The sequence below is a fragment of the Lepidochelys olivacea genome (genome assembly GCF_965140295.1).
Source record: "Lepidochelys olivacea isolate rLepOli2 genome assembly, chromosome: 4".
Taxonomy (NCBI): domain Eukaryota; kingdom Metazoa; phylum Chordata; order Testudines; family Cheloniidae; genus Lepidochelys; species Lepidochelys olivacea.
The window spans coordinates 48,975,394-49,001,356 of NC_140414.1; the positions used below are offsets into that span (position 1 = coordinate 48,975,394).

Genomic DNA, 25,963 nt, shown 5'->3' on the forward strand with positions numbered 1-25,963 from the left:
CTAATGGAACCAGACCTTTTTGTGATGACTTGAAGGAAGAATGCTCAGAGTACAGCTGACAGACCACTCCATGGATCGCTACTTTGGTAGCACATTGTAATGATCTTTTGTCACTGATTGATAAGGTGGCTCCCAAATGCCCTCTTCCCATACATCAACCTCACTGGTCATTTTAGTATGCAAAGCGATTTACAACAAATGAAGTGTGAAGACAGCTAGAGTCCTGATACTGGAAGTCTGACTTTGTCTGAAAAAATCGCAGCAGAAAGAGTGTGAGAGGTCTTATGCTATGACTGTGCAGGAAGTAAAGAAGGAGATTTTTCTTTCCATTGTTGTAGTGTCTGTGAATTTCTGATCTGTATACCGTATGCTCTCCCAGCTATTTTTCTGGGGAAGTATGATGCCTATGGGAGAATCTTCGTTATGGGCGGATTGAGAGGGGTGTGTTTTGAACATTGGTCCAGTTTGTTAATTACAATTTTTTACTGATAATGTTTGTACTGTGCCCCAGGCTTTGAGAAGACACACTTTGAATCAAATTGAAAATATATATTAGATACCATGGTCTAGTCCATGAAGGAACTAACATTGAGCCTAGTGGGACTTTTATGTGAAGATCAATAGCAGAATACAATATGGCCAAAAGTTACTTCAGTGTCATGGGGGAAAAATATCCCTTATCTAACTCATACAGTCACTTTCTGTATGGCCAAGTCACTGAACTGTCTCAGTATCCCCATTTGTGAAAGGGGATAATAACACTAAATGCCTCACATTGGTGGTGGAGTGTTAAGTTCATTAGAGTCTATAAAATACTTTGAGACTCTTAGTTAGAAGGCACTGTGGTGTTATTTATATGGTAAACTTGGGTTTGACTTCAAAAGAGAGGGTTGCATCCTGAAACTTCAGTTATAATAAAAAAAAGGAGTAGTAAAAGGGTTAATTTTGAGGCAGGCCTCGTTTCCACACATGCATGCAAAACAACTGGGCCTGCAAACACCTATGACTGCTTTCATAGTTGTGCATACCCTTTCAATAGTTTAAATCCTGTGCAGATACACGTGTTACCTAGGTTTTCAAGGTGCAGAGGCAAGGGCTATAGCCACATTGGTATTGGAATACTTGAAGGGCACATGTAAGCCTTCGTACCTGCGAGGTGTAGGCATAGGTTTACATGTGTACAATTTTGTGAATGCACAAGGGAAGAAAATCGGGTATAATGTGACTAACTAAACCTTTGGATATTTTTGTATTTAATAATCAAACAAGTCTTAAGGTGGTGAAAATGAGATTGGACAGTCAGTCCTTCTAATATTAAACACATTTTTGTGTTTCTTTGCAGGCAGCATCCTTGACGGTGGACTCCTGTTCTGAGGATCAGGAACCAGGCTATTGTACTGTTAGTAATATGGCTGTTTCCACTGACTGGTAAAGAATATTTCATTTTGCTCTTTGTGGAAGAGGTAAAATTTAAAAATCGTTACAAATAGGAGAAATTTAGAATAACTGCTATGTCAGACCAGGTAGTAGAAGGGGGGCTTGTGCCTTTAGGCATAGCCCAGTACAAGGAATGTTGGCATAAGCTGTACCACAGCAGGACTGGCCTAAGGAGGCATTCTTTCCTGAGGCAGAACTCCCTCCCTGCTTCCTTCTTGTTCTGGGGTGTAGTAATTTTCAGCTGGCATATGGCAACAGCAAATTAAAACACTGCATCCCCTGCTCTTGCTGTGGTCCAGCTCAGTTGTACTGGCTGATGCCCTGTTGAAGGGGTAGGGGTAGAGCCAACACTGCCCAGTCCCCAACTCTGGGGAAAAGTAGCAGACATACAGCTTTGGGCAGCCTGAAAAGTGGTGTAATGGGGGTCCTTATTTCCCTTCATTCGCCATAGTGAAAATTCACAATCTAGCCCAAATTAATTATCAAACCAGAATATCAGACAGTCAGAATCAATGATGCTTTAAATGGTAAAAGAAAATTTTAGCCAGTCATAATCTGCTTACTAATAAAGGCATTAAAGACTTTAAAAAACTGTACTCATGAATCAGATATTTTCTGACTGGCTGATAAACAGAATCTGGTAATAATCTAAGCAAAGTAAAATGTATCTTTTAGGAACAGTGAAGTCAGCATTTCTGATTCTGCACCAATATCCATCTGGTTTTTATGTTTTTAGCCTGTGGGCTAAATGCTCCTATTGGGCAGGATGGGGTTCACTGTATTGCAGAAGTAGGGTGATTAAAATAGAGTTTTGTCTCAGGATAAATATCTCTCATTATAGAATTAAAATGGCCTTGCTTTAAAATTTAGGTTCCCATTTAGCAGTCGTTCTGTGTGTGGAACTTCCATTGCAGTCAGGCCAAGATGTGCATATGCAGCAGTCACAGAATCAGGCTTATAGGGTGAAATCCTGGCACCACTGAAGTCAGAGGCAAAACTCCTATTGACTTCAATGGGGTCAGGAGTTCACCCCACAGTTTTTTAAAATGTTTTATGTTTAGCTCAGCAACCTCTCACTCCACCTGTTTCTAGCCTAATTATCCTTAGAGTATTTGAAATTCTACAGTGGCTAGTGCAAAAAATTTTCCTTAGCAAAGCCTCCTATGCCTTTGTTTTTACCAAAAATAAAATGATATTTACCTGAATACATATAGGAATACAGACCCAAATTCATATTCCAGTGGTTACATGAGCTCCTAAATTTCACTCTGCTGTTGTTTAACTTTACTTTTCACTTCTTATGAACACATGAGAAATCGCACCAATCTCAGACTTATCTCCCAACTGATTGCTACGTGCTCAGGCTAAGTAACAATTCTCAGGTTTTTTTCCATATATTTGGAATAATTTCCAAATATCTTTATTGTTTTTATTTTCTGTTTTCACTTTTAGTGTGGGGGGAGGGAAGAAGTGGATTGTACCTACCTCACCTTTTAGGAATGTTGTGAGAACTAATTAGTTAATATTTAAATACATTTTGAAGATGAAAAGTGCTGTATTAATTCTAAGTATTGTTAATATTGTTGCTAGTTTCTCACCATTAATCTGGCTCACTTTTCATTTAGCCCTATGGCTTCCTCACTAACAAAGCAGTTTATTACCTTGTAATAGGTGCTCCAACCTGTAATGAAATATCATCCCCAATTATAAATATCATTAGGGCAAATCTTCATTCAGTACTGACTCAAGCAAAAATCTCCATCAAGTTAAAGGAGATTTGCTTGAGTAAAAGCTGAGTGAGAACTTCAGGTTTAGGCCCACTGTAATTATTATTTCAGAAGTTGTTTTAAATAGAGCTGATTGGTCACTGTATGCAATAATTCTGTGATTGTAAAAAATGAAGTATAGAAATTGTAGAAATTGAACTGTAGAAATGAAGGATCTCAGAAGATATGAGAGTTATTCTATTATCACCAATTTATGTGCTGATATTAATGCACCGATTCTTCTACTTCTCTTCTAGGACTCTCGACGTACAACCAAATCGGGTAACTGTTGGTGGCATTAGATCTCTAGAGCCAATACTTCAAAGGAGAGGACAGGTGGAAAGTCATGATTTTGTGGGTTGTATAATGGAGTTTGCAGTCAATGGACGTCCTCTGGAACCCAGCCAGGCTTTGGCAGCTCAAGGAATCTTAGATCGGTATGTCAGCTATACATAGTATCTGATAATATATATAATAAAGGAAAGTGACATGAGAGTTAAATGTTAATTAATTCAAATGCCTGTGAATATGAGTATACAATATACTATCAAATGTAAAGGACCAAGGAAGAATCTAAATTTGCAAATAATATTATGCAGCAATCAGAGTTTGCAGAAACCTAATTCCAATTTTCCACAAAGCAGCAACAGTACATTTCTGCTACTATTTATTATTTTTGTTGTCCAGCAGTCTGAAATAAAGTAGCTCTTTTAAAAAAATGTAAATTCCACCTGGATTTAGCTATACTGGTATGGTTCACTATCCTTGACTTTTTGTTTTTTCCCAAATGTCTGTTCTCTCACTTTCCCAGTCAAATATCACTGAATTTCCCCCATACGATCTCCTTTTGTGAGTGCTGTTTTAGAAATGATTGATTAGCTGATCAATTGATTTTTCCATCTCACTGTTTGACATTATAGTTATAGCAACAGTATGGCTTGCAAGCCCACAGTTGCTAGTTCATCTTTCCCCTTTTCACCTCCCAAGCTTGTGTTGTTTCTTATGGCACGAGATTTCCTGAGCTTCTGTAGCTGAAGATGTCAATTTCAATAACATTCTCCTAGAAAACAGCATCTTGGGACATGCCAACGAACTAAAACATTGGCTCTGAATTTTGTATCTTTCACCATCCAAGACTTCTGCCTGCCAATCAGGACTTTTCCTTTAGTACCTCGGGCAGTTTAACAATGAAAGATGTCTCCAAGCTTCCTTCGAGATTTATTTGACAGATTCAAAGTTAAAACCACCCTACCCTCCTCCTTTAAAAAGGTTATTATCTAAGAAAATATTGATGGATCTTCAAACTCTTTACATGATGACAAACCTCTACAACAGGGGTTGGCAACCTTTGACACGCGGCGCATCAGGGAAATCCGCTGGCGGCATGGGACGGTTTGTTTACCTGCAGAGTCTGCAGGATCGGCCAATCGCAGTTCCCATTGGCCACGGTTTACCGTTCCAGGCCAATGGGGGCTGTGGGAAGCGTCGGCCAGCACACCACTTCCTGCAGCCCCCATTGGCGTGGAACAGCAAACCGCGGCCAGTCGGAGCTGCGATTGGCCAAACCTGCAGGCACTGCAGGTAAACAAACTGTCCCAGCCAACCAGCGGATTTCCCTGATGGGCCGCGTGCCAAAGATTGCCGATCCCTGCTCTACAATGTATGCATCTGCTTAAAATTTTAGCCATGTAACCTTCTTCACAGACCATTAACTTCAACAGTAATTTTGCACCAGTTCTGAAAACCTCTCAACTAATTTTAACAGTCTCTGTCTTAGGCAAAGATTCAGACTACATTACTCATTTATATCTAAAAATACTACTTTCAATTCAAGTTTATTACATGGTAGTTCCCTTCCCCATTCCTGTTTCAGATTATATGTACAGTAGGAATATTACAGATCTTTTTTGTATTACATTGTTAGACCAAGTATATGTGTAGACAAAGAATGTGACTGAAAGGAGGTTGAGTGAAAGACCAGAGTACAACTTGGAGTCATAAAATGAAAGATGATCATTTTCATTATTTTTATTGTGTAACCCAAATGTAAGACTGCCATAAAGATATTGTACATGTTTGAGTACAGTAGTCTTTGAGAAGACTGTTGTTTTTTAAGACATACAGAAACACTGATATGTATGCATATGAATATTATTTGAAAATTATACAAGTTAATATCTAATGTGTAGGCATATAAGACAGAGTTTTTGTTTTTCCTCCTAGTTCCCTCTAAAGTCCTCTCTCTTTTCCTAATACTGTAACAACTTGGCACTGAAAACTGGAAACTGTTTCGATATATCAGATTTCTTCAGTCCAGAGAACTTGCCACTATTACTTTTTACTACTTTACAAGAGACTTTAAACAATTCATCCTTGTGGGTTGGGGAGGAAGGGGTGGTATCACTTAAACATATGTGACTCCATCCAAAGGCTTATTTTGTTTGTTTAAAGTACATACTCCAGTGACTACTCTTTTGATTTGTTTTAGATGCCCTAGATTAGAAGGAGCTTGTGCAATTAGCCCTTGCCAACACGGTGGCACCTGTGTTGATTACTGGTCATGGCAGCAATGTCATTGCAAAGATGGATTGACTGGGAAACACTGTGAAAAATGTATGTAGAAGGCTTAATTATCCTTCTGTTTAATCTACAGTTAATCACACAGTTTAATCAAGTGCAATTGGGTTTTATGTTTAGATGCAATTAACTGTTGTTAAATGATGAAAACATGTCATGCTTGCATTCACTGTTACAATAATTGTGAACAAAAGTGACACATTGACTTTTTGCCCTATCGTCACTTTGAATATGGTAGGGAAAAGAAGTTCAAATAAGAAAACACATATATAAATACAAACAAGACCATATTTTTTCAAAAAGACCATAATTATGTCTACAATTATTAATTTGCAAACAAATGGCTCTACATAATATAGCTAGGATTGCATAATATAGCAAGTTAATTAATTTGTATTCAGATTTAATATATTTTTGTGATTGCTCTGTGAAAACCATTTCATTCTGTTCATGTCAACCTGCTCTGTTTTCTTACATATTCCATTATTGTATTGATTATTTATATGCTGCTGTCGTACTAGCTTACAAGAGTTTTGCTGCATCTCTGGTAGGATTTTGAGGCTTTTGCGGTGTAATTAATATTATATATTATTTTATACCAACCTAAAGAGTGCTAGGTATTTTACAAAACAAATGGAACATTGTTCCTGCCCTGAAGAGCATACAGTTTAGTTTTATCCCAAGGACACTGTCCAGAGCAAAGGGAAACAGGGGTATAACAAGAAAGAATTGTAGCTCACAGAGCCAAAATTCCTTCCTTGTTTTCCTTGATCCCAGGGTGTCTTACTTTATTCCTGCTCTATACTAGCAGTAAGATAACTCACTCACTCTCTCTCTGTCTCATTCACACTCACACAACACTGCTGGCTCAGCTGCAGTGGCCAAAGAGTATACGGTTGAAGCCAAGGCTTCACACACTCCTATTTCTTCCCACGTACTTTACCCCAACAAAAGTATTAGATAAAGCATACTCAACGCTTCCTCCTATATTTGTCCTAGATATTACTGCCGATACTGCCTTATCATTAGAAGGCAAAGGACGCCTTGACTACCACATGAGCCGGAATAAGAAACGAGAGTACATGATGAAATATGGCACTAAAGGTGCCATTTTGGAGCCTCTGAGTGTGAACCATTTGGAAGTGAAATTCAGGACAAGGCATGAGAATGGAATTTTAATTCATATCCAGGAAAGCAGCAATTACACTACTGTGAAGGTAGGATTAAAGCTAATGCTGACTTGATTTGATTGGACTGCCTGCTGTGTAGTGATCTAAATCACCTCTTCTGTTTCCCTTGTCTTTTTCTTTATAAAATATTACAGCTTTGACTACTGCAAGGCGCTATTCCAGTATCTTTCATCTTCTCAGCGATTCTTTCATTATTTTCCAAGATATCAGAAGGTCTTAGTGGTTTTGTTTCTAATCAGTTTTGTCTAGACTCCAAGTAATGTCTACTTTAAGGCCAGCGTGAACATATTTGTTGCCATATTTGTTAACACTATTAAGTTGCATTCTAGTGTGCAAACCTTTTTCCTATTGGCATTTTATGTTGTTTCTTCAGACACTCCCCCACCACCCTGTCAGACTACCAAACACAAGCCAACAAGTTTTCATGAATTCATACTAACACAATACACACCAGACAATCTTATTTCATATCCATAAAGTCACTCTTCTTGGGAGTTTATCTTCTTCACCAGAATGGAGATGTTAAAAAGGCAAACATTACATGATTCTGAGATGTGCCGCTAAATCAGTGCTTTAAGCTCCATGCAGTTTTTTCCAAGTGTTTAGCCCTAAATAAGTTACCTTTCTCAAGAGAAACTGATGGGTTCAGTCCCTGGCTATGACTCAATCCACTTAGTCATAATTCTAAATGAGTACAGCAGTGATGTTGGCAAACCTCTTTATTGGATAGATGCAAGCTCCAAGTTTCCTTGACTACTGGAATTCTTTCAATTTTTTCCCCAACATTTAGAGTAACTCCTACATAAGACCACATTTTCTGTTCCTGAGCCAGCATGGATATTGTCTGCTTGCCTGGTTTCCATTCCTACCAGGAGTTCACAACTTTTCTGACAAAAAGGACTGCATTATCAACTTCCAAAAACCCCATAATCAGTACTTCATTTGCATATAATTGTACAGCATTATTGTATAAAACCAAATTCATTAAAATATATTTATTTTTATTTGCATTTTCCTTGTTAGATGAATAAAAATTGATAGCTTTTTGTTGCCTAACAATGAAAAGCTGCAGGTAGTTACTTTGCCCTCGCCCTATATGTACAGAAAGAGAGCAGTAGTCAGGAGCCATATTTTATGCATCCCTAGCTGCAAGTTGTGCCCCTTGATTCATAACATCTGAGGAGATCTTGTTTTCAATTCTGCAAACTTGGCCTAGTGAAGACTAACTTGATGGGAATAAATACAATGCTTAAATTTTGCCTACAGTGGAAATTTGGCAGGCAACCTTCGTAAGCATGATAAAAAAAGACAAAGTAGGCTTTGGTGGTTAAAGTGCTAGCGGCTTGTTTACACTAGGACGCCCATCATTTTTAGCAGTGGTGAAGCTACAGCATGGGTGCAGGCAGCAGCAATGCACCCCAGCAGCTTCAGAGATGGGGGTCATCATCTGAAGCTATAGGCGGAAAAGAGCTATGTCCCCTTCAAAGGGGGTCCCCCCCCTCACCAGCCCTTCTCCCTCTTGTGAGAGCTGGCTTCCTTGTAGAGGGGAGAAGGAGGATGTAGCTGAGAGTGAGTAAGGCAGGAGTTCTGTGGAAGTCCATAGTCTCCTGTGCAACAGAGGGGAGGACATACAAGCCTACGCACCACTACTGACCAGCAGATCTACTCTTCCATCCCTGGGATTAGTGTAGGGCTGTTCTTTGTTTATTTGTTTGGGGTAGGGGGTTGACTGGGGGTTTTTTTTGGGGGGGGCAGGGTTTGGGTTTTTGTTTTTGCGGGTCTGTTTTATACATATGGTGCTGGTTGCCTTTTGGAGACTGGAAAGGAATTTTTCCCTCATTAGCAGATTGATCAGGGTGGGGTGGAGGCTTTTTTTTTTTTCTTCCCACAGCAGCCCAGGGACCTGATGGATAGGACCATAGGTATGATTCAGGTTTTCACAACTTGGCAGGTGCCCAGTGTAGGCACCATCCGATGGTTTATCAGTTCCCTGACAAACTGGAATTGGAAGTTTAGGGGAAGTCATCGCCTAAAGAAGCTGAGGAATAGGGTTGGGGCTCCCAATGTCTAGTACAGTGGGGAGAAAAACCCCTTTCCTAGTCCTTCAATCCTCATATGAAGGGAGGGTGGTGAGTTCCCAGCCAGAGGCTGGGGACCAGCTGTGGAAGGGTGAGAGGGGGGCCTTCTAACAAGTGGAACAGATTAGGGGAGGAATGATGACCTGCCTTATATGATTTATTGCTGGATAGTTCCCAGATGAGTTAATAAAGTTGCATTCTCATTAAACCACATTCCTTGTATCTTGTCTGTCTTCCTGCCTGTCCAGGGCAATTAGAGATTTTCAGAACCCCTTCATGAAAATGCAGTCTGAGGATCGTCTCTATAGTATTATCAGGCCTTGCTTTTCTCAGTGTGGAAAAGTCAGAGCTTGAGATCAAATCATAAATCCAGCTCTTCCTTCTGGTAGTATGATGCCCTATGTACCGTGGCCAAAATTATCAATCTTGTCGGCCTGAGTTTAGAGGCCCATTGACTTCACTGAGAGTTGTGAATTCTCAGCACTTCTGAAAGTCACGCCACTTATTTGAGTGCTTAATTTTTGTAATCTGAGTCTGAATATTTTGGCCCACCTTCAAAATTATTTGGTTACTTGATTTGTGTGGCTTGTTAACATATTTGAGCGGTAAGATATTAAGCATATGGAAAAGTGGTAAAAATCTGAATGTTTCAATACTAGAACATGTTATAAATAAGCTACAGTACCTAAATCACACCTGCTTTACTCCATTTTACCCATTACAACTCACTGATTTAAATGGAACTACAACAGGATAAAACTGGAGTAACACAGTGATGAATCAGGACCATCAAGATTGCAAGTATTTTCGTTTAGACAAAAGTTGGAGAATTCGGTGAACTTTCATAATTAGGTTTCTCTTTGTGACTCAGAGGGCTCTTTGATGTAGGAGATGAAGGCATAATAAGATCCAGTGGCTCAAAGCTGAAGCTAGACAAATTCATACTGGAAATAAGTAAAAATGGGAGGGGGAACAGTTTGGGTAATTAATCACTGAAGCAATTTATAAAGGGATATGATGGATTCTCCATCACTTGAAGTCTATACATTAAGATTTGTTGTCTTCCTACAAGATCTGTTCTAGCTCAGTCAGAAATGATGGGATAAATGCAGCAGTTACTAGGTGAAATTGTATAGCCTGTATCATACCGGAGATCAAATGATCATTATGGTCCTTTATCCCAGATGTGCAGGAAGAAAGACAAGATGCGAGAGATGTGGTTTAATTGACTTTGTTAACTCATCTGGGAAGTATCCAGCAATGAATCATACAGTGCAGGTCATTGTTCCTTCCTTAATCATTTCCACCTATTTGAAAGCTGCCATCAGCCCTCCAAATCTGGTCGCATCCCATTGCTGGGACTCAGCCTTGCTCCTCTGTATGAGGATAATGAGGCAAGGAGAGTGGGTTGTGTCCTCATACCAGATGTTAGGATCTGCAACCCCTGTTCTGCAGCTTCTTTAGGGCATTCCTCGCTCTAGTTCCACTTCCAATTCTGGTTCATCTGGGAACTAGACCTATGGAATGAGTACCTGCATCAGACACCTGCCAAAATGAGGATCTAGCAATTCATTTGGCTGCCTCCACTCCACCACCCAACCAGGTTCCCAGATCGTTAACAATTCCTTCCTTAACAGTGGTTAAAAATATGCCTGGTCCCTGACTTCCCACTTTACATACCTTCAGCTGTTGTCAACCTGTGGTGCCACTCCCATATCCTCTGCTGTAGTATTTCTCCCTCCCCCCCTCCCCCAAGAGGTCCTTGACCTGCCTTAAATCTCTCTTAACCTTCATGATTAAGTCAGCCCACCTATAAAATCCCAAATTGTTTTCTCCTTATGCACAGAATTCATGTCTAGTGGCTGCTTGTGGCTGCCAAAGAGTATAAGAGGTGAAATGCCATGCCAAAACAAAACCCCATTCCTTGTTCCTGAAAATTGGCTTAAAAAGTAAAACTAGCCATTCACACCATTGAACTCTGATTCTCAACCAGGGGCTGCATGTACATCTTGTGTGCAGTTGAATGCCAACAACCAACTGCCTGTACCTGTCCGTCCCCTATTCCCTGTTAGGTAGGGTGACCAGACGCCCTGTTTTTAAAGCACAGTCCCGTATTTAAGCCCTCCTGCAGGTGTCTTGACTTTTTCTTAAAAATGGGCAAATTGTCCCATATTTTCTGTCTCCCCACATCAGTACTGACAGGTCCTGTTGCTGGCTGGATCCCTGCTTGCCAGCTGCTCGCCGACTAGTGGTGAGAGGAGGGACCAGCGGCTGACGATGGGGGTGGGTGTGCGAGGCTGGTGGTGGGGCAAAGCTGAAGCACATGGGACCGGCTGATCCTCCTGCTGGTCTGTCAGCACAGCCCCCCTCTACGTGCTGGATCTTGGGCCAGCAGGGCCCTGCCCTCCATCCCATTTCAAGCTGGCACTGGCTGCGAGCTGCGGTGGCTGGTGAGTGCAGGCAGGTGCCAGGCGGCAGCTGGTTATGTGTCGCCTCTGCTGCCCATGCATTGGCCATTTATGTGCTCTCCCACTCGCTGTCCTCTCTCTACTTTGCCCCTTTGCCCCTCCCCGAGCCCCGCTGCTCCTCCATATCCCGCCTGGTGGGACGCGTCCCACTCCCAGCGCTGTACAGAGAACCAGCCCCTGGTCAGAGTGCTCAGTTCACCAACAGCCTGGCCGGCAGGCTCCTTTCTTCCCCCACTGCCTCTGGCTGGGCCAGTGCCTTGGGAAAGCTCAAGACCCTCCAGCCCGGTGCACTGGCCAGGAGGAGCGGAGCCCTTGAGTGCCAGAGCCCCGTACAGTGTTGGCACGGGGAAGCCTCTCTGGCCCTCAGCTAAGCTCTGGAGTGGTGGGAGGAAGTGATTTCCAGCCTGTTTGTGCCCTGACCCTGCAGGCTCCACGGAAGCACCCTCTTCACCTCCCCCACACACACACTGCCCTGGGTCCTGCCCCCTGGGAGCACGGGGCTGCTCCATCCCCTAGACTCCCTTCTCTGCTAAGCCACCTCTTTGGCCAGGTTCGCTGAAGCCCCTGCAGTGAGGGTTCCTGGGTTGTGGTGCACAATTCATCCTTAGGGCTTACCCCATTCCTGCCCATGCTGTAGCCAGGGGTCAGAAGGCGGCTGGGTTATGTCCATGGCCAGCAGCAGCCCGGAAGTGTTAATGGCCTTTCAACACTGTGCGGGCAGGAAGGGACAAGCTGTTTCCAGCCACAGGGGAGCGAGGATTAGGAGAGAAGAAATGAACTCTGCAAAGTCACGGGCCAGGTCATCCTCCCTACCCTCCACTGTAACTGGAAGCAGCTCCTGTCCCTTCACTCACCCACACAGTGCCTAAAGGCTACTGCTGTCCACATTCTGGCAGAAAAATGGGGAGGGGGGCATGTGTTGCCTCGGCAACATGTGGCGCCAGGTACCATGAGAGGCAAGTCTGTCCCGGGAGCCCAGCCAGGCATGGAGGACAGATATTGCCGGGCAGGGAGGGTTGGGTTGACGGTTTTCTCCCCCCATTCCCCCGTGTGAGAGAGATCTATGGAAGTGTGGATGTGTCACCTCTCGTGTGTGTTTGTGTGTGTGTGTGGCCCCTCCCCATGTGAACCCTAAAGTCTTAAAGATAAGGTAAATAAAAAGAATCCAACTACACAGTATTTCTTTTTAAGAGGGACTCAGTCAACTTGATGTTAATTTGGACGTTTGTACTGCATAGTTCTGATTGATTGCTGTTGGACTTGCTTGAATATGAATAATTTTACCAGGTGCCTCGTATTCAGCATAAGGAAATATGGTCACCCTACTGTTGGGTCGCAGATGTCACTGCTCCAATCTTGAATGAGCGTGAGCCAAATGCACTAGTAGGAATCCCATCATTGTAGGCCCCATTCTCAAGACTGCTACAAGCTGGAATTTTGTGAAGTGTCTCCTCTCACACTGAAGAAAGAGATGCCTATCCCCAGGCAACTACTGTGTAAGCCCTTAATACCATGACTGGGCTAATCCCTGCCTCACCATTCTCCTGCAGCTCTCTGGACGCACCTTGCCCTCCCTGATCTGTTTTTGACATCCTCACAGTCCAGATGACCTATTGCTCCCCTCACTTTATGTCCCTAAACTCCAAAGCCCTACCAAAAGTATCCCTTAATGACCCAGGCATCATTCACTGACTCTAAATGCTCCAAAAATACCATCAGGAATGCAGCATTTAACAAGGACACTGGCTGGCCGCACTGGCATATCTGATGAAGAACTCAAACTCAAAGAATCTCTATACTGGTGGGTCATTGGGGATCCTCCCTAAGGCCTTTGGATTGAAGCCAGACCACTAACAATGTCCTAACCAAAAACCCACTGCAGGATCTGGGTAACCTTTTGTCCTGCAGGAAAATACCATGTCTGATAAGCGAGCGGCAATGGTTGATTATGCCAGCCCACCATGCAATAGTGACAGTACCTGATCTTCAAGAATGGGCCAAATCATAGGCACACTTACCCTCCTCTGAAATTGATTCAATCCCCTGAAACCCCAACATATGTCTTAGGTGCTACAGATCTCTGCATTAAACCAAGAGCAGTCATGAGCCATGGTTCCAAAGGGCCAGCTGCATCTCGTCAGGTTCCTTGTTTGCCAAGTCTCAATTTCTGTCCACCTGTAATCAAGACAAAGTCTTGGCTATGCTGTTTTCAATTGTGGGCACATGTTTGCAGTAAAACAAATATTATAAGTTAAACGCTTCAGGGCAGATATCTCACTGGCCTCATCACTCTGAGTGAATTGGAGGGCATATACCATCACCAGGTTGTCATGCCAGAACTGCACTCTTTTGTTCACAAATCTTTCCCACAAATCATCACTGCAACTAAAAAAGGAAAGAATCATAGAGCAAAATACATAGATGTAAAAGAATAAAAAGCTGTTTGTTCAGTAAAGGGAACTCTTAGGCTATTAACAGTGCATCTAGATGATCATCTTTTGGATTCTGTTTGTTTTTGCTTAGCGGTTCATGCTTTTCTTTATAGCTCATTTGCCAGTCTCATTACCATTTAAATAAAACCCAGAAATGGGATCGTTCAGAGTGTTATCAGCACAAACCATTTGTTTTGAGTTTAGAAATATGGTGTAGTTCAAGGAACTAGGAGCCACATTCCTTTTTCCAGATTGAAGAAGTCACAATCCAGCCTTGTCACTGGAAATTTTATATTTTCTATATGCCAGTATTATGTTATTTATGTGTCTGTTACCATTGGCCACATGGAATTTTAAAGAAAAATAAACAGTCCTTAAGGGTAATAAATCACTAGGGAATGTATTGGTTGTTGGCAGGTAGAAGAATTATGTAATGTGGCATTAAAAATTACAGTTCTGGGGTTTAGTATTTCAGTGGGCACTGAAAATGTTGGGTCATATGATTTTTTTCTTTTTGCATAATCGACAAATAAAAGGCAAACTCTTCGGTCTCCATTCCACTTCATCTTTAAAAGACCAAATAACAAAAGTTAAGAACTAATTGAAATATAGCAGAGTGCAAAACTTCACATCATGTAAAAAAACACATATTCATTCTAATGAGGTTTTTTAAGAATACTTTTGAATCTAGCAAATGGTGTTGGTTTCGTTATTACAGTCTATGTGGCTGACATTCCAAATGTGGGATTCTTTTTATATTGAGGGGTAGTTCAGACATATGCCACCTGGGTTTGCAAAGACAAAAGCACCCTTTCTATTTTTGCAGAGCTTTATTAAAGACATTCTAAATCAAACATTTTCTGATACTCTGATTTGCTGTGAAGTTTTCTAAAAAGGTATCCATTAACTATCAGACTTATCTATCAGACTTATCAGGTATATCTAGAAAATGAACTTGACCCAAGTGGCAAAATATGCTGGATACGTTCTAGTCCTTTGAGCAGTCATTCATTTCAAACTGCTGCCAAGACATGTGCATGTTCTGACAGCTGTGATGAGGATCTAATCTGTAAGACCCAAACTCTTCAGCCTGCATCATGCATTATTTCTTTCATGAAGATAGAACACTCGTGTGCTTAACAGTTTCTAGAAACTAGAGCAGTAGCATCATGCTACCCAGTGCTTCACCTCACACTTCTGATTGGGTAACTTTATTCTTCATGGAAATAACTGTATTATGTTTACGGAACTTCACAAATGCTATCAGTGTCTATACTTCTTCGAGTGCTTGCTTCGAGTGAGACAAGGAAAATTGAACCATTTTGTTATGCATGTGTCTAAACTGAGTAATCAGATGATTTTGTTGCTTTTTCCTCATCCCTTCTGCTCCTAGCTGACTGTTACTCTTACTTGCTGTCAAAATGAAAACTAGATGCATGCTCTTTGGGGCAAGGGAAGTGTCTGTTTGTTCTGAAAACAGACACTTATAATAAAAAGAAGCACTTGGAAATGCTTGCGCAAAAACATGTTTTGTTCAATGGACCTTAGAGCATTTGATCCGTGAACTTCTAAGGGAATATCAGTCAGACACCAATCAGTTTGGCAAAGACAAACATTTTTTCAAGGAAAAATTGTTCACCATTTTGAATTTTTCAACAAGAACATATAAGATACTATTGACTATATCCAATTATCTTACTTTGTACCAGAAATGATGACTTTATGTAGTGCCCATATCATGTATATTCTCTGTATATTAATGCAAAATAATTTGGTTTTAAAAGAAAAAAATGTGGAATCTCACTAAAGGCAAATTCAGGTGGCTTCATACATTAGGGGCATTTATTTGTGTGACTAAAATGGTCATTGCTTTTCCCCCCTTCCTTTATAACAGTTAAATGATTTGGGTTATAATGATCAAACGGTACCCTGAGCCATTGTGTTTTATTTGTGGTGCATTGTTGTAATTTTAATAATATACCATTTGCCTTTTCCCAATGTCTTTATAGATAAAGAGTGGCAAAGTGCATTACACATCTGATGCTGGAGTTGCTGGGAAAGTGGAGAGGAATATTCCTGAAGTTTACACTGCAGATGGTCAATGGCATTCCCTCCTTATTGAAAAGAACGGATCTGCCACTGTTCTATCCATTGACAAGATCTACAGCAGAGAGATTCTCCTTGTCACACAAGACTTTGGAGGACTTAACGTTCTTACAGTTTCTCTGGGAGGAATCCCACCAAGTCACGCTCCCAGAAGCACCGAGACAGGTAAAAAAGAGAATGCACATACACATATGTATATATCTTTTAAAAACATCATCCTGACAGGAGTGAATTATGAAGATATGAAACACTGGTCGATTTACACCTGTGACCTCAAGTAGGGGGTCCCGTTTACTAAATGTTTTAAAAAAATATTGTAGGGATTATTACTAGGCCAAATCCTACAGACCCTGAGTCAGGAAAACTTCCATTTCAAATCAATGACAGTTTTTCTTGAGTAGGACTGCAAGATTTGTCCTTTTATTATGTATTTTAATTTGTTTTTGTTTTCAAAGGAATGTGTTTAGTTTTTGAAGGATCAAAAATGCATAATACTGTATGACAGCCTATGTCTATGCCATATTTCTCTTTGTGTCTCTTTAATCTGAGACAGTGAATAAATCTTATTATTTTCCTTATATCAGTTGAAATATTCTTACTTTAGTCCAAATCTTGCAAATCCAGGCAAATGTTTTACCCAGGTAAATGAGAATTTTGCCTCAGTTGGGGTTTAGTAAGAACTGCACTATTTGGCCTGTCATTAATGTGATTACAATGATTTCTGCAATTCCAACTTCCTTCTGCTTTATGCTGCTGTCAGAAGTAAATCCTCCTCTTTCTTCATCTGAGAAACAGAAACTAAGTGCAATAAGAAACACCCACTGAACAATGTAAAACTGTTGAGAATAAATCAGTTCCCTTAGAGAGTTAAAGCATCAATATAAGACTCTGATAACAGAACTAGTCAACTTTTTAGCTGATATTCTGCTTGTGATAAGAAAAGATAGACATGATTTTTAACTGCAGACTGTGAGGTATGCTTGGCAGAGCAGACATATGTTTAAAAATCAGTCTTCATATTGAAAACCTGACTAACTCAAAAGATTGTCACCAGATAAAGTAATTTGACTGTTGAAAGTTAACACTTCACATTTTTGACAATATCCAATGTAAACAATGACTTCCACTCATGGTGAGTTGATGCAAGATGTGATGTGAAATTGCATGCAGGCCATATCTGACCCCATCCTTTTTTACATATGTGTTTTATGACCAAACCACAGTCTATGCATTAAAAAATAGAGAAATTTGGAGCAAAGCAGGAATAAAGAAAAATGAGGACAGTAACTCCTAACACATTGACTGATGGAGAAATAAACAAATTCTGACAGTCTGGCTTGCATTAGGAATGCACACTCCAAAATCTTTTTCATGTTTTTTAAATATTGGATTACATTGTGTAGGATTTACCAAAGTTTTACAAAGAGGAGATATAAAACTCTGTGTGAACTCAGATGTTTGAAAATTTCTGAAGTACTAGGAGAGGCAGACAAAAACATACATGGGGGGCAGTCCAATATTGTAAATCTAATATTGTAAATCCAATAATGCACTGAAACCCAAGTAGACCTGACACAATCACAATTGCTACAGATCATATGTCTGGCAGAAAGAGACCACCAGGAATGAAACAAGCAAATCCTCCATTTTACTTGGTTCCCAACCTGAACCTAAATCCTCAATTTCCCCTTTATTCAGAAATATAAAAATAGGCAAAAATGAATATTAGAGCAATGATGAAAGAAAACACAGCTCTTTCACAAAAGAAACCTATCACTGCCATGGCATAGGAAGAGCATGTGTGTAAAACTTGGCAGTATCCTTAATACAATATGACTCGCATCTCTGATCATAACATATTTGACACTGAAAACAGCTACTCTCTCATTTCTGACATCAGAGTGTGCACAGTCTTTAAAATAGTGTCCTTTGAAATCTAAAGTCAGTCCTGCCATCCAGTGTGCCTTGACTAAATCTGCTATTTCATAGCAGAGTCAATATTCATACCATTTATCTCTATGCTAGGCATCTTTAAAGAGTCCTCCACAATTTATAGCGATGTTAGTATAAATATCTGCAATCTGTCACCTCCAACGATAATATTTACACTTGTGAATCTTTCTCAGACATCAGTAATGAATGAAATGTTTACTCCTCTTTTATTGTTTGTAATTTAAAACTGCTATATTTCATCGTTCGATTGGCACTCATATTTTTTTACTTCTTTCTCAAGCATTTTTATTATATTCTGTAAGATGCAATTTATTTTGAATAGCTTCCTGCAAACAAGCCATCACAACAATGCGTTCTAGAGACAATCAATCCTAAGGAGAAAAGGAAGGTTTTAAAGTGAGATATTAAGTTTTGCTGTGACTCAGGCTATGGCTACACTACAGCCATGTCACTAAGGTGACCAGATATCCTGATTTTATAGGGACAGTCCCAGTTTTTGGCTCTTTTTCTTATATAGGCTCCTTTACCCCCCACTCCCTGTCCTGATTTCTCACATTTGCTGTCTGGTCACCCTACGTGTCGTTAAAAACCACGCAGTGTAGCTGCTGTTTTTCGGCAGGAGAGAGCAGCAGAGGCTTTGTCTCTCCTGCTGAGAAAGTGCTGTTCACACCGGTGCTTTTCGCCAGTAAAACATTAGTCATTTGGGGGAGTATTTCTTTAACACCCCTGAACGACAAAAGTTTTGCCGATGAAGTGCCAGTGTAGACAAACCCTCAGTGACTTAGAGTTGAGGAGAGAGTTCCAGATAGAAACTAGTGAAAGAATTATCCTCCAATCACCCTCTAACTTCTGAAAGCTTCAGGGAGGAGACCGAGAGACAGCCAATATTGGAGTTGTAGAATAGGTATATAGCCGGATATTCAGAGCCAAATTTTCAGACTTCTGCACGCACATAATCTGTGTGTATTACAACAACTGTGTGTGCATTCACAGTAATTAGATGTGTAAATTATGGATTGGTTTGTCTCAAATAGCCATACCAGGGAGTAAAGGTCAATACAAAGCTTCACTGCCTCAAGGATCTGCTGCAAAGGACTGTGTCTCAGGGAAGCACAATCCCTCCCTGAACTCCTGTGTGCACAGAGGAAGAGTACCACTTGCATCCCACTACTCTGCTCTTGGGAGGATTTGCTCCCTTGAAGACACAACAACCAGGGATAATATAGCCCTACCTGCTTTCACAATTCTGAAAACCTGGGTCATAGTTAAGAGATGGTGTTAGACCCAAACCTGTTAGATTCAGAGGCATGAAGCCATGAACATCCTGATTCCTAAAGCAATAGAGGTGAGGACTCTGGCTATAGCACAGTGGAATATTTATAGTCTAAAGAGTGGGACATTAGAAAGACTACAGAAAAAATTAATTGCATTAGACAAGCCATGAATTTGTTAAGCCATGAATCAGGACTTCAGCAAAGCCAGGGTCAAGGTAAGGGTGATAGGCAGATTTAGAGATAAGGGAAAAGTCAGAGGGAAAAGAAGGTTTGAGATCTTGGATGACATGAAGATGTGTGGCTTTAGGAATAACCTCTGTCATAAATTAAGGCTGTAGAGTGAACACATGTTGAAATTCCTTTTGGGGACTTTAAATACTGATTGTCTGAACTATGCTCATGCATATTTTTTACCAGGGAGTGAATTTATAAATTTGATTTCAGTCTAGTGTTTTGGCATATATGCATTCCTGGCAAGATTATGGATGGTTTCCATATAAAGTCATTGGACATAGGAGTCCCAATTGCATAACCATCTCTTTAATTAAAGGGGTCTGTAATCTGATAATGGATTTGGTGAACTTAGAAGTTATATGGGAAGAAAATGTATGATTCTCCTAAATTCAGTCACCCATTGATTACTCAGTATTTTAGCATAATAATTCTGTTTCCATGAAAAGCAAAATTAGAATAAAGATCTGAAAATGTAACCCTTAAACAGCATCTCGAAGGGTCACAGCACAGTTTAGAGACTCAGGTGACAGTCACAAAAATATTCATTTCTATTTCGAAGCTCACATCTAATCTTGTCACCAGATGACAGAAATGTGTATGTTTGCAAATGCCTTTTTTAATCTGAAGCTTTTTTTTCTCTTGGTGTGAGCTTTATTTCCAAGCTAAAAAGCTTGCAGCAGATGATTTCCAAGCCAAAAATGGGTCTTGTGCTATACAATGTATGTTTATTTTACATTTAAAAACTGAATTCAGATATTCAAACTTGGGTGCCTACACCTCCATATTTAGGCACCTACATAAAAGTGGCCTGATTTTTCCGACATACTGGAGGCACTGGGGGCTGTGGGATGATCAGTGTTTTTCTGTGCTTCTGAAAAAAAAAAGGCCATGTATTTCAGTACGAGATGCCTACAGTTGGGATGCAGGTTTGAAAATTTTGACCTAAGCATGTTTTTGTTAACCTGGGGTTTGGAACTTGTATTAATAAAACTCAAGCTCTCTCAAACTCCTTATTTAGCAGACTTTAAAAAAAGCCTTTTGCAAGATGTTTTGAAATCATTTATAAAGTGACTATTCAAAGAGAATAATGTTCAGATAAATTATTTAACTGCTTGCTTGTCATTATCTTCCATCACTCTGTATACAGTATGGGAAAAATATTTATTTTTAAAAAATACCATTAACAGTGTCTAGTAAATGTTGTGCTAGAAGTTCTTTAGAATGATCCTTCTTTATTTAACCTTCCTGTTGCTCCTTAACACTTTTCTCAAAGCAGGTTTCCATGCTTGCTCCATTTGCAGTGATAGTGAGATTTTATCAAAAAGTTTATGAGCAAATGACTCATTAAATACCCCCAGGCAAATAACTACCAAAAGAAAGTAAGTTCTTAAAATTTGAGGCTAAACCTGAGAAGGCAGTGGACCCAATTCTTATGTCAATTACACTGATGCAAAGCTGCAGTAACTCCAGTGAATTCAGTGGATTACTCCAGATTGATATTAGTGTAACTAAGATAATTATCTGTTCACCTAAATGAAACACAACATATTTTTAAAGCTAAAATTATTGGGACACATTATGCCCTCAGTCACACCCCTGCAATGATACTGAAATCAGTAAGGTTTCTTGAGTGTAATTAAGAGCATAACTTGGCCTACTAATTTACACTTGCAGGAGACACTGCATACTGATTAAATTGACTTCGGTAAATAAAGGTTATTGTATTCTTGGGTTATCCAAAATGCTGCTTTTAATGTTGGTCCTTTACAAAACTACAGGAACAGTTGCATTATAAGGGTTGAGTATGCACTGTATGGAACTTTTCTACCAATCATAGAAATCACCTTGCATATTGTGACTATTCTGTGAGATTCCTTTTTGACACTGAACATTGGAATTTTGTTTTGATTGTGTGGACACTGTCTCTTGAGGTGCCAAAGTGACTGTTGTTCTTTCTCCCTAGGTTTTGATGGCTGTTTTGCCTATGTGAAGTATCGTGGAGAAAGCCTTCCTTTCAGTGGAAAGCACAGCATTGCTACCATATCCAAAACGGACCCCTTTGTGAAGATTGGCTGCCGAGGTCCCAACATTTGTGCCAGCAATCCATGCTGGGGTGAATTAATGTGCATTAACCAGTGGTATGCATATAAATGTGTCCCTCCAGGAGCCTGTGCCTCCAACCCTTGCCAGAATGGTGGCAGCTGTGAACCTGGTGCGCATTCTGGATTTACCTGCAGCTGTCCTGAATCATACACAGGAAGAACATGTGAGACTGTAGTGGCTTGTCTTGGTATCCTGTGTGCCCAGGGGCATGTGTGCAAGGGTGGAATCAATGGAGGACACATATGCGTCCCTCACCCTCACCCGGCTGAGCTCTCTCTGCCACTCTGGGCTGTTCCTGCTATTGTTGGCAGTTGTGCTACAGTTCTTGCCCTGCTTGTCCTTAGCCTGATCCTCTGTAATCAGTGTAGGGGAAAGAAGACAAAAGTGCCAAAGGAGGAGAGGAAAACAAAGGAAAAGAAGAAAAAAGGGAGTGAGAATGTTGCATTTGATGATCCTGACAACATTCCACCCTATGGCGATGACATGACTGTCAGGAAGCAGCCTGAAGGGAACCCTAAACCTGATATAATTGAAAGAGAAAACCCTTACCTCATCTATGATGAGACAGACATACCCCATAATACAGAGACTATACCCAGTGCCCCTCTGGCTTCCCCTGAACCTGAGATAGAGCACTATGACATTGAAAATGCAAGCAGCATTGCTCCTTCAGACGCAGACATCATTCAGCACTACAAGCAGTTCCGGAGTCACACGCCCAAATTCTCTATCCAGAGGCATAGCCCACTAGGCTTTGCAAGGCAGTCCCCAATGCCACTGGGAGCAAGCAGCTTGACTTATCAACCTTCATACAGTCAGGGACTAAGGACAACTTCCTTAAGCCACTCTGCATGCCCTACTCCCAACCCTTTGTCTCGTCACAGCCCTGCTCCATTTTCCAAGTCATCAGCTTTCTACAGAAACAGTCCAGCAAGGGAACTTCATCTGTCAATAAGAGAAGGGAGTCCTTTGGAGATGCACAATGATGTCTGCCAGCCTGGAATTTTTAACTATGCCACTAGACTAGGGAGAAGAAGTAAGAGTCCCCAGACCATGGCAACTCATGGTTCCAGACCAGGAAGTCGCCTAAAGCAACCAATAGGACAGATTCCTCTGGAGACTGCTCCTCCTGTAGGACTCTCTATTGAAGAGGTGGAAAGACTTAACACTCCTCGCCCTAGAAATCCAAGCATCTGTAGTGCTGATCACGGAAGGTCTTCTTCAGAGGAGGACTGCAGAAGGCCACTGTCAAGAACAAGGAATCCAGCTGATGGTATTCCAGCTCCAGAATCATCATCTGATAGTGACTCCCATGAGTCTTTCACTTGCTCAGAAATGGAGTATGATAGAGACAAGCCTATGGTGTACACATCCAGAATACCCAAATTATCTCAAGTCAATGAGTCAGATGCAGATGATGAAGACAATTATGGTGCTAGGCTGAAGCCTAGGAGGTACCCTGGCCGGAGAGCTGAGGGTGGGCCTGTAGGTGCACAAGCAACAACATCTAATATTGCTGAGAACACATTGCCCATAAAGCTTGGACAGCAAACTGGAAATTTCAACTGGGACAACCTTTTGAACTGGGGTCCAGGTTTTGGACATTATGTGGATGTTTTTAAAGATTTGGCATCACTCCCAGAAAAAGCAGCAGCAGCAGCAAACACAAATGAAGAAAGCAAAGGTGGTACAACAAAGCCCGTTTCCAAAGATGGGGAAGCAGAACAATATGTATAGACTTCATATTCTAGCATTGTCAAAATGCAAAATCATGGAATGGTGAAACCATTGTATGGTTGTAGATAAGTGAAAGTCAGCATTTTAAGCCCAGGCCAGTGTGGTTGGAGGAGACTTTTAAAAATAATAACCATTATGCTGCTGAAACAGACTTAAAACATTTTTAATTTAATTATGCTTGGGTGAATTTATTTCTCATGCATGCATTGTATTTTAAAAACGAGACATTCAGCATGCAGCATTTGAAAAGGGTTTCCTATTTACCATTGTTTGGTTTGTGATTTTTAAATTAATAATGTTTTGATCTGAAAATAAGCTCAGATGTTTTTATTGTGGGGAGTGTGTGTATTGTCTACAACTTAATAACTTGTTTTGCAATGCAAGAGTATTGAGGATTTCATTTCCCTTGAGAGACACATGGAAGAAGGAGGGTGAATGAAGGAATTACACTATTAGAGTCTCTCAGAAAATGTACTTACCATATCCTGCAATTCCTCTATGTGTAAACTTTAAGGAAGAAATAAGCTTGAGTAATTGCTAGCAACAGTGCTGTAAGTTTTATCCATACAAGAGGTGCTAGAAGCGGCTCAACCTGTCCAGCACTTTAGGATTTTTTTCATTGACAAAGTTGTGTGAGAGCTTCTGAATCACTATGAAATATTTTGGAGTCTTATGCCCCACCCCTGCACTCCCCCAGTGCTTCCCCCGGCATGAAATTATTGGAAGTTGTCAGATCAAACAGATAGTAGAGCCTACAGAGGCAGCATGTTCTAATGGATTGCAACCAGACTAGATACTAGGAGCTCCTGAGTTCTAATTTCAGCTCAGCCATGGGTCAAATCATTCAATCTCTCAAGTTTCAATTGCCCCATCTGTACAATGGGAGCATGACGATAATAATACTTACTTGCCAGCCTCACAGGGGTGTTGTGAGGATTCATCAGCTAACATCTGTAAAGTGCTTAGATGTCATAAAGCACTCTGATCAGTGTTATAATTATTATTAAAGCACTGCCTAGGCCATGTGACCATTTTCTGCATTACACAAGTTTCTGAGACAGAAACTTTTGAAGAATTATTTATTGTATAAAAAATTATTGCACTCTAGCATTTTGGAGCTGATATGAGAGAAAACTCCTCGCAGATTGACTTACAATAGCTTATTGTTTGTTCCGAATCCCCTAAAATGTGTAGGCTAAATAGAAATTCACAAAACTCTTCATGTGTTCCTGCGGACCTGAAGATCCTATTGTACTGTGTAAAGACTTTTTTTTTACCTAAACTGTGTTTTTGATATCAATATTTTCCTATGCTGAATAGTTTTCTTACTTTCAGGGAAGGTAAGAAAAATACTTTTTTTTTTACATTTGTTACTTATGTAACATCCATATTTTTCACCTTTTGATAAATTTGTAACATACTGTATGCTTTCTACTTGTAAATGCCAATAATAGAATTAAAATATTTATTTAAAAAGTGTAGTGCATATCATTCAAAATACTTCTTATTTGTTACTCTCTTTCTGTTTTCATCCCTTGATATTCTTTTTACCAGTTCCTCCATGGCATATGGTCTTTAAGAACAGTGTTGTTGGCCTCAGACATATGCACGGAGTTCTGTCATGGTGAATGACGTATTAATTCATCTCCACTAAGTATTGAGCTATTCCTTTTATTCTGCAGTTTTCATATCTGTGGTGTAATGTCAACCAGGGACAGAACCTAAATAATGAGTTAAACTGGCTTTCTATAGGGCTGGTGGGGAATACAGTGAAAAGTGTCACACACATTTGTTGCGTGGAAGAAATTTGTCACAATGTAGTCAGTCAGCACAAGACCTAAGCACCACCTTAAGTCCTGCTTAAGTTTTATGCTGTGCCTTTTGCAATGGGGTGCATTTCAACCAGTGTGAGAGCGATTTGCCTCACATGCCGTTATGACCTTCCGGCATTATAGGAGTGGTATTAATGTTTTTAGACAGGAGAGGCATTCATCTTTTCTAGGGAAATGGAAAGGAGGAAGGGTGGGTAGCCTTAAAGCTTGGAGAGAGGTTCAAAAGAATCCTCTCTCCTTGTATAAAAGAAGCTGCTTTCCACCACATATGCATGTACACAGATGTCTATTAATAATTTAATGTCCATTTTACATGGTGGTATACTACTTTGGGGTATATGTGTAATAAATAGTTATATGTCTTTATACACACTCATCCATGATTTCCATCTTCATTCAAGTCCCAACCTTTCTGAAGCGTAGGCAATAGGACTGTAAGAGAAAGAAGAATCTTTGGAGAAGTGTTTTTACTGTGCAGTTTTTATATTTATAAAAGAGTAAATCAAATTTTTGAAAACTACTTACATTTAAGTTAGTGAAGGAGAATATAAGCCATGGAAAACTTAGTGTGAAAGAATATAAGAATATAGAATATAAACCATGGCTGTTAGTGTGAAAGATGAGGTTGGAGTGAATGATTTGTCAGGATGGACTAGTTGTCTCTTTCTTTTCTTTGGAGAACTTACGCAAATGATAAATAGTTACATATAAAGAATAACAGCTAAAGTTTTCGTATGCATTACTGTATTTGTTCTAGATTTATTGGCCATCTTGTG

General features: G+C 40.4%; 1 protein-coding gene across 1 annotated transcript in view; it reads left to right on the forward strand.

Moving 5' to 3' along the window:
* Window positions 1-24,795, forward strand: part of FAT4 (FAT atypical cadherin 4) — a 233,508-nt gene extending 208,713 nt beyond the window's left edge. The window contains exons 12-17 of the mRNA XM_084627409.1: window positions 1,343-1,428; window positions 3,461-3,640; window positions 5,692-5,816; window positions 6,780-6,997; window positions 15,958-16,219; window positions 21,479-24,795. Of these exons, the coding sequence (XP_084483535.1) occupies window positions 1,343-1,428; window positions 3,461-3,640; window positions 5,692-5,816; window positions 6,780-6,997; window positions 15,958-16,219; window positions 21,479-23,355 (2,748 nt within the window). The 3' untranslated portion in view covers window positions 23,356-24,795. The remainder of the gene's footprint in view (window positions 1-1,342; window positions 1,429-3,460; window positions 3,641-5,691; window positions 5,817-6,779; window positions 6,998-15,957; window positions 16,220-21,478) is intronic.
* The last annotated feature ends 1,168 nt before the right edge of the window (window positions 24,796-25,963 follow it).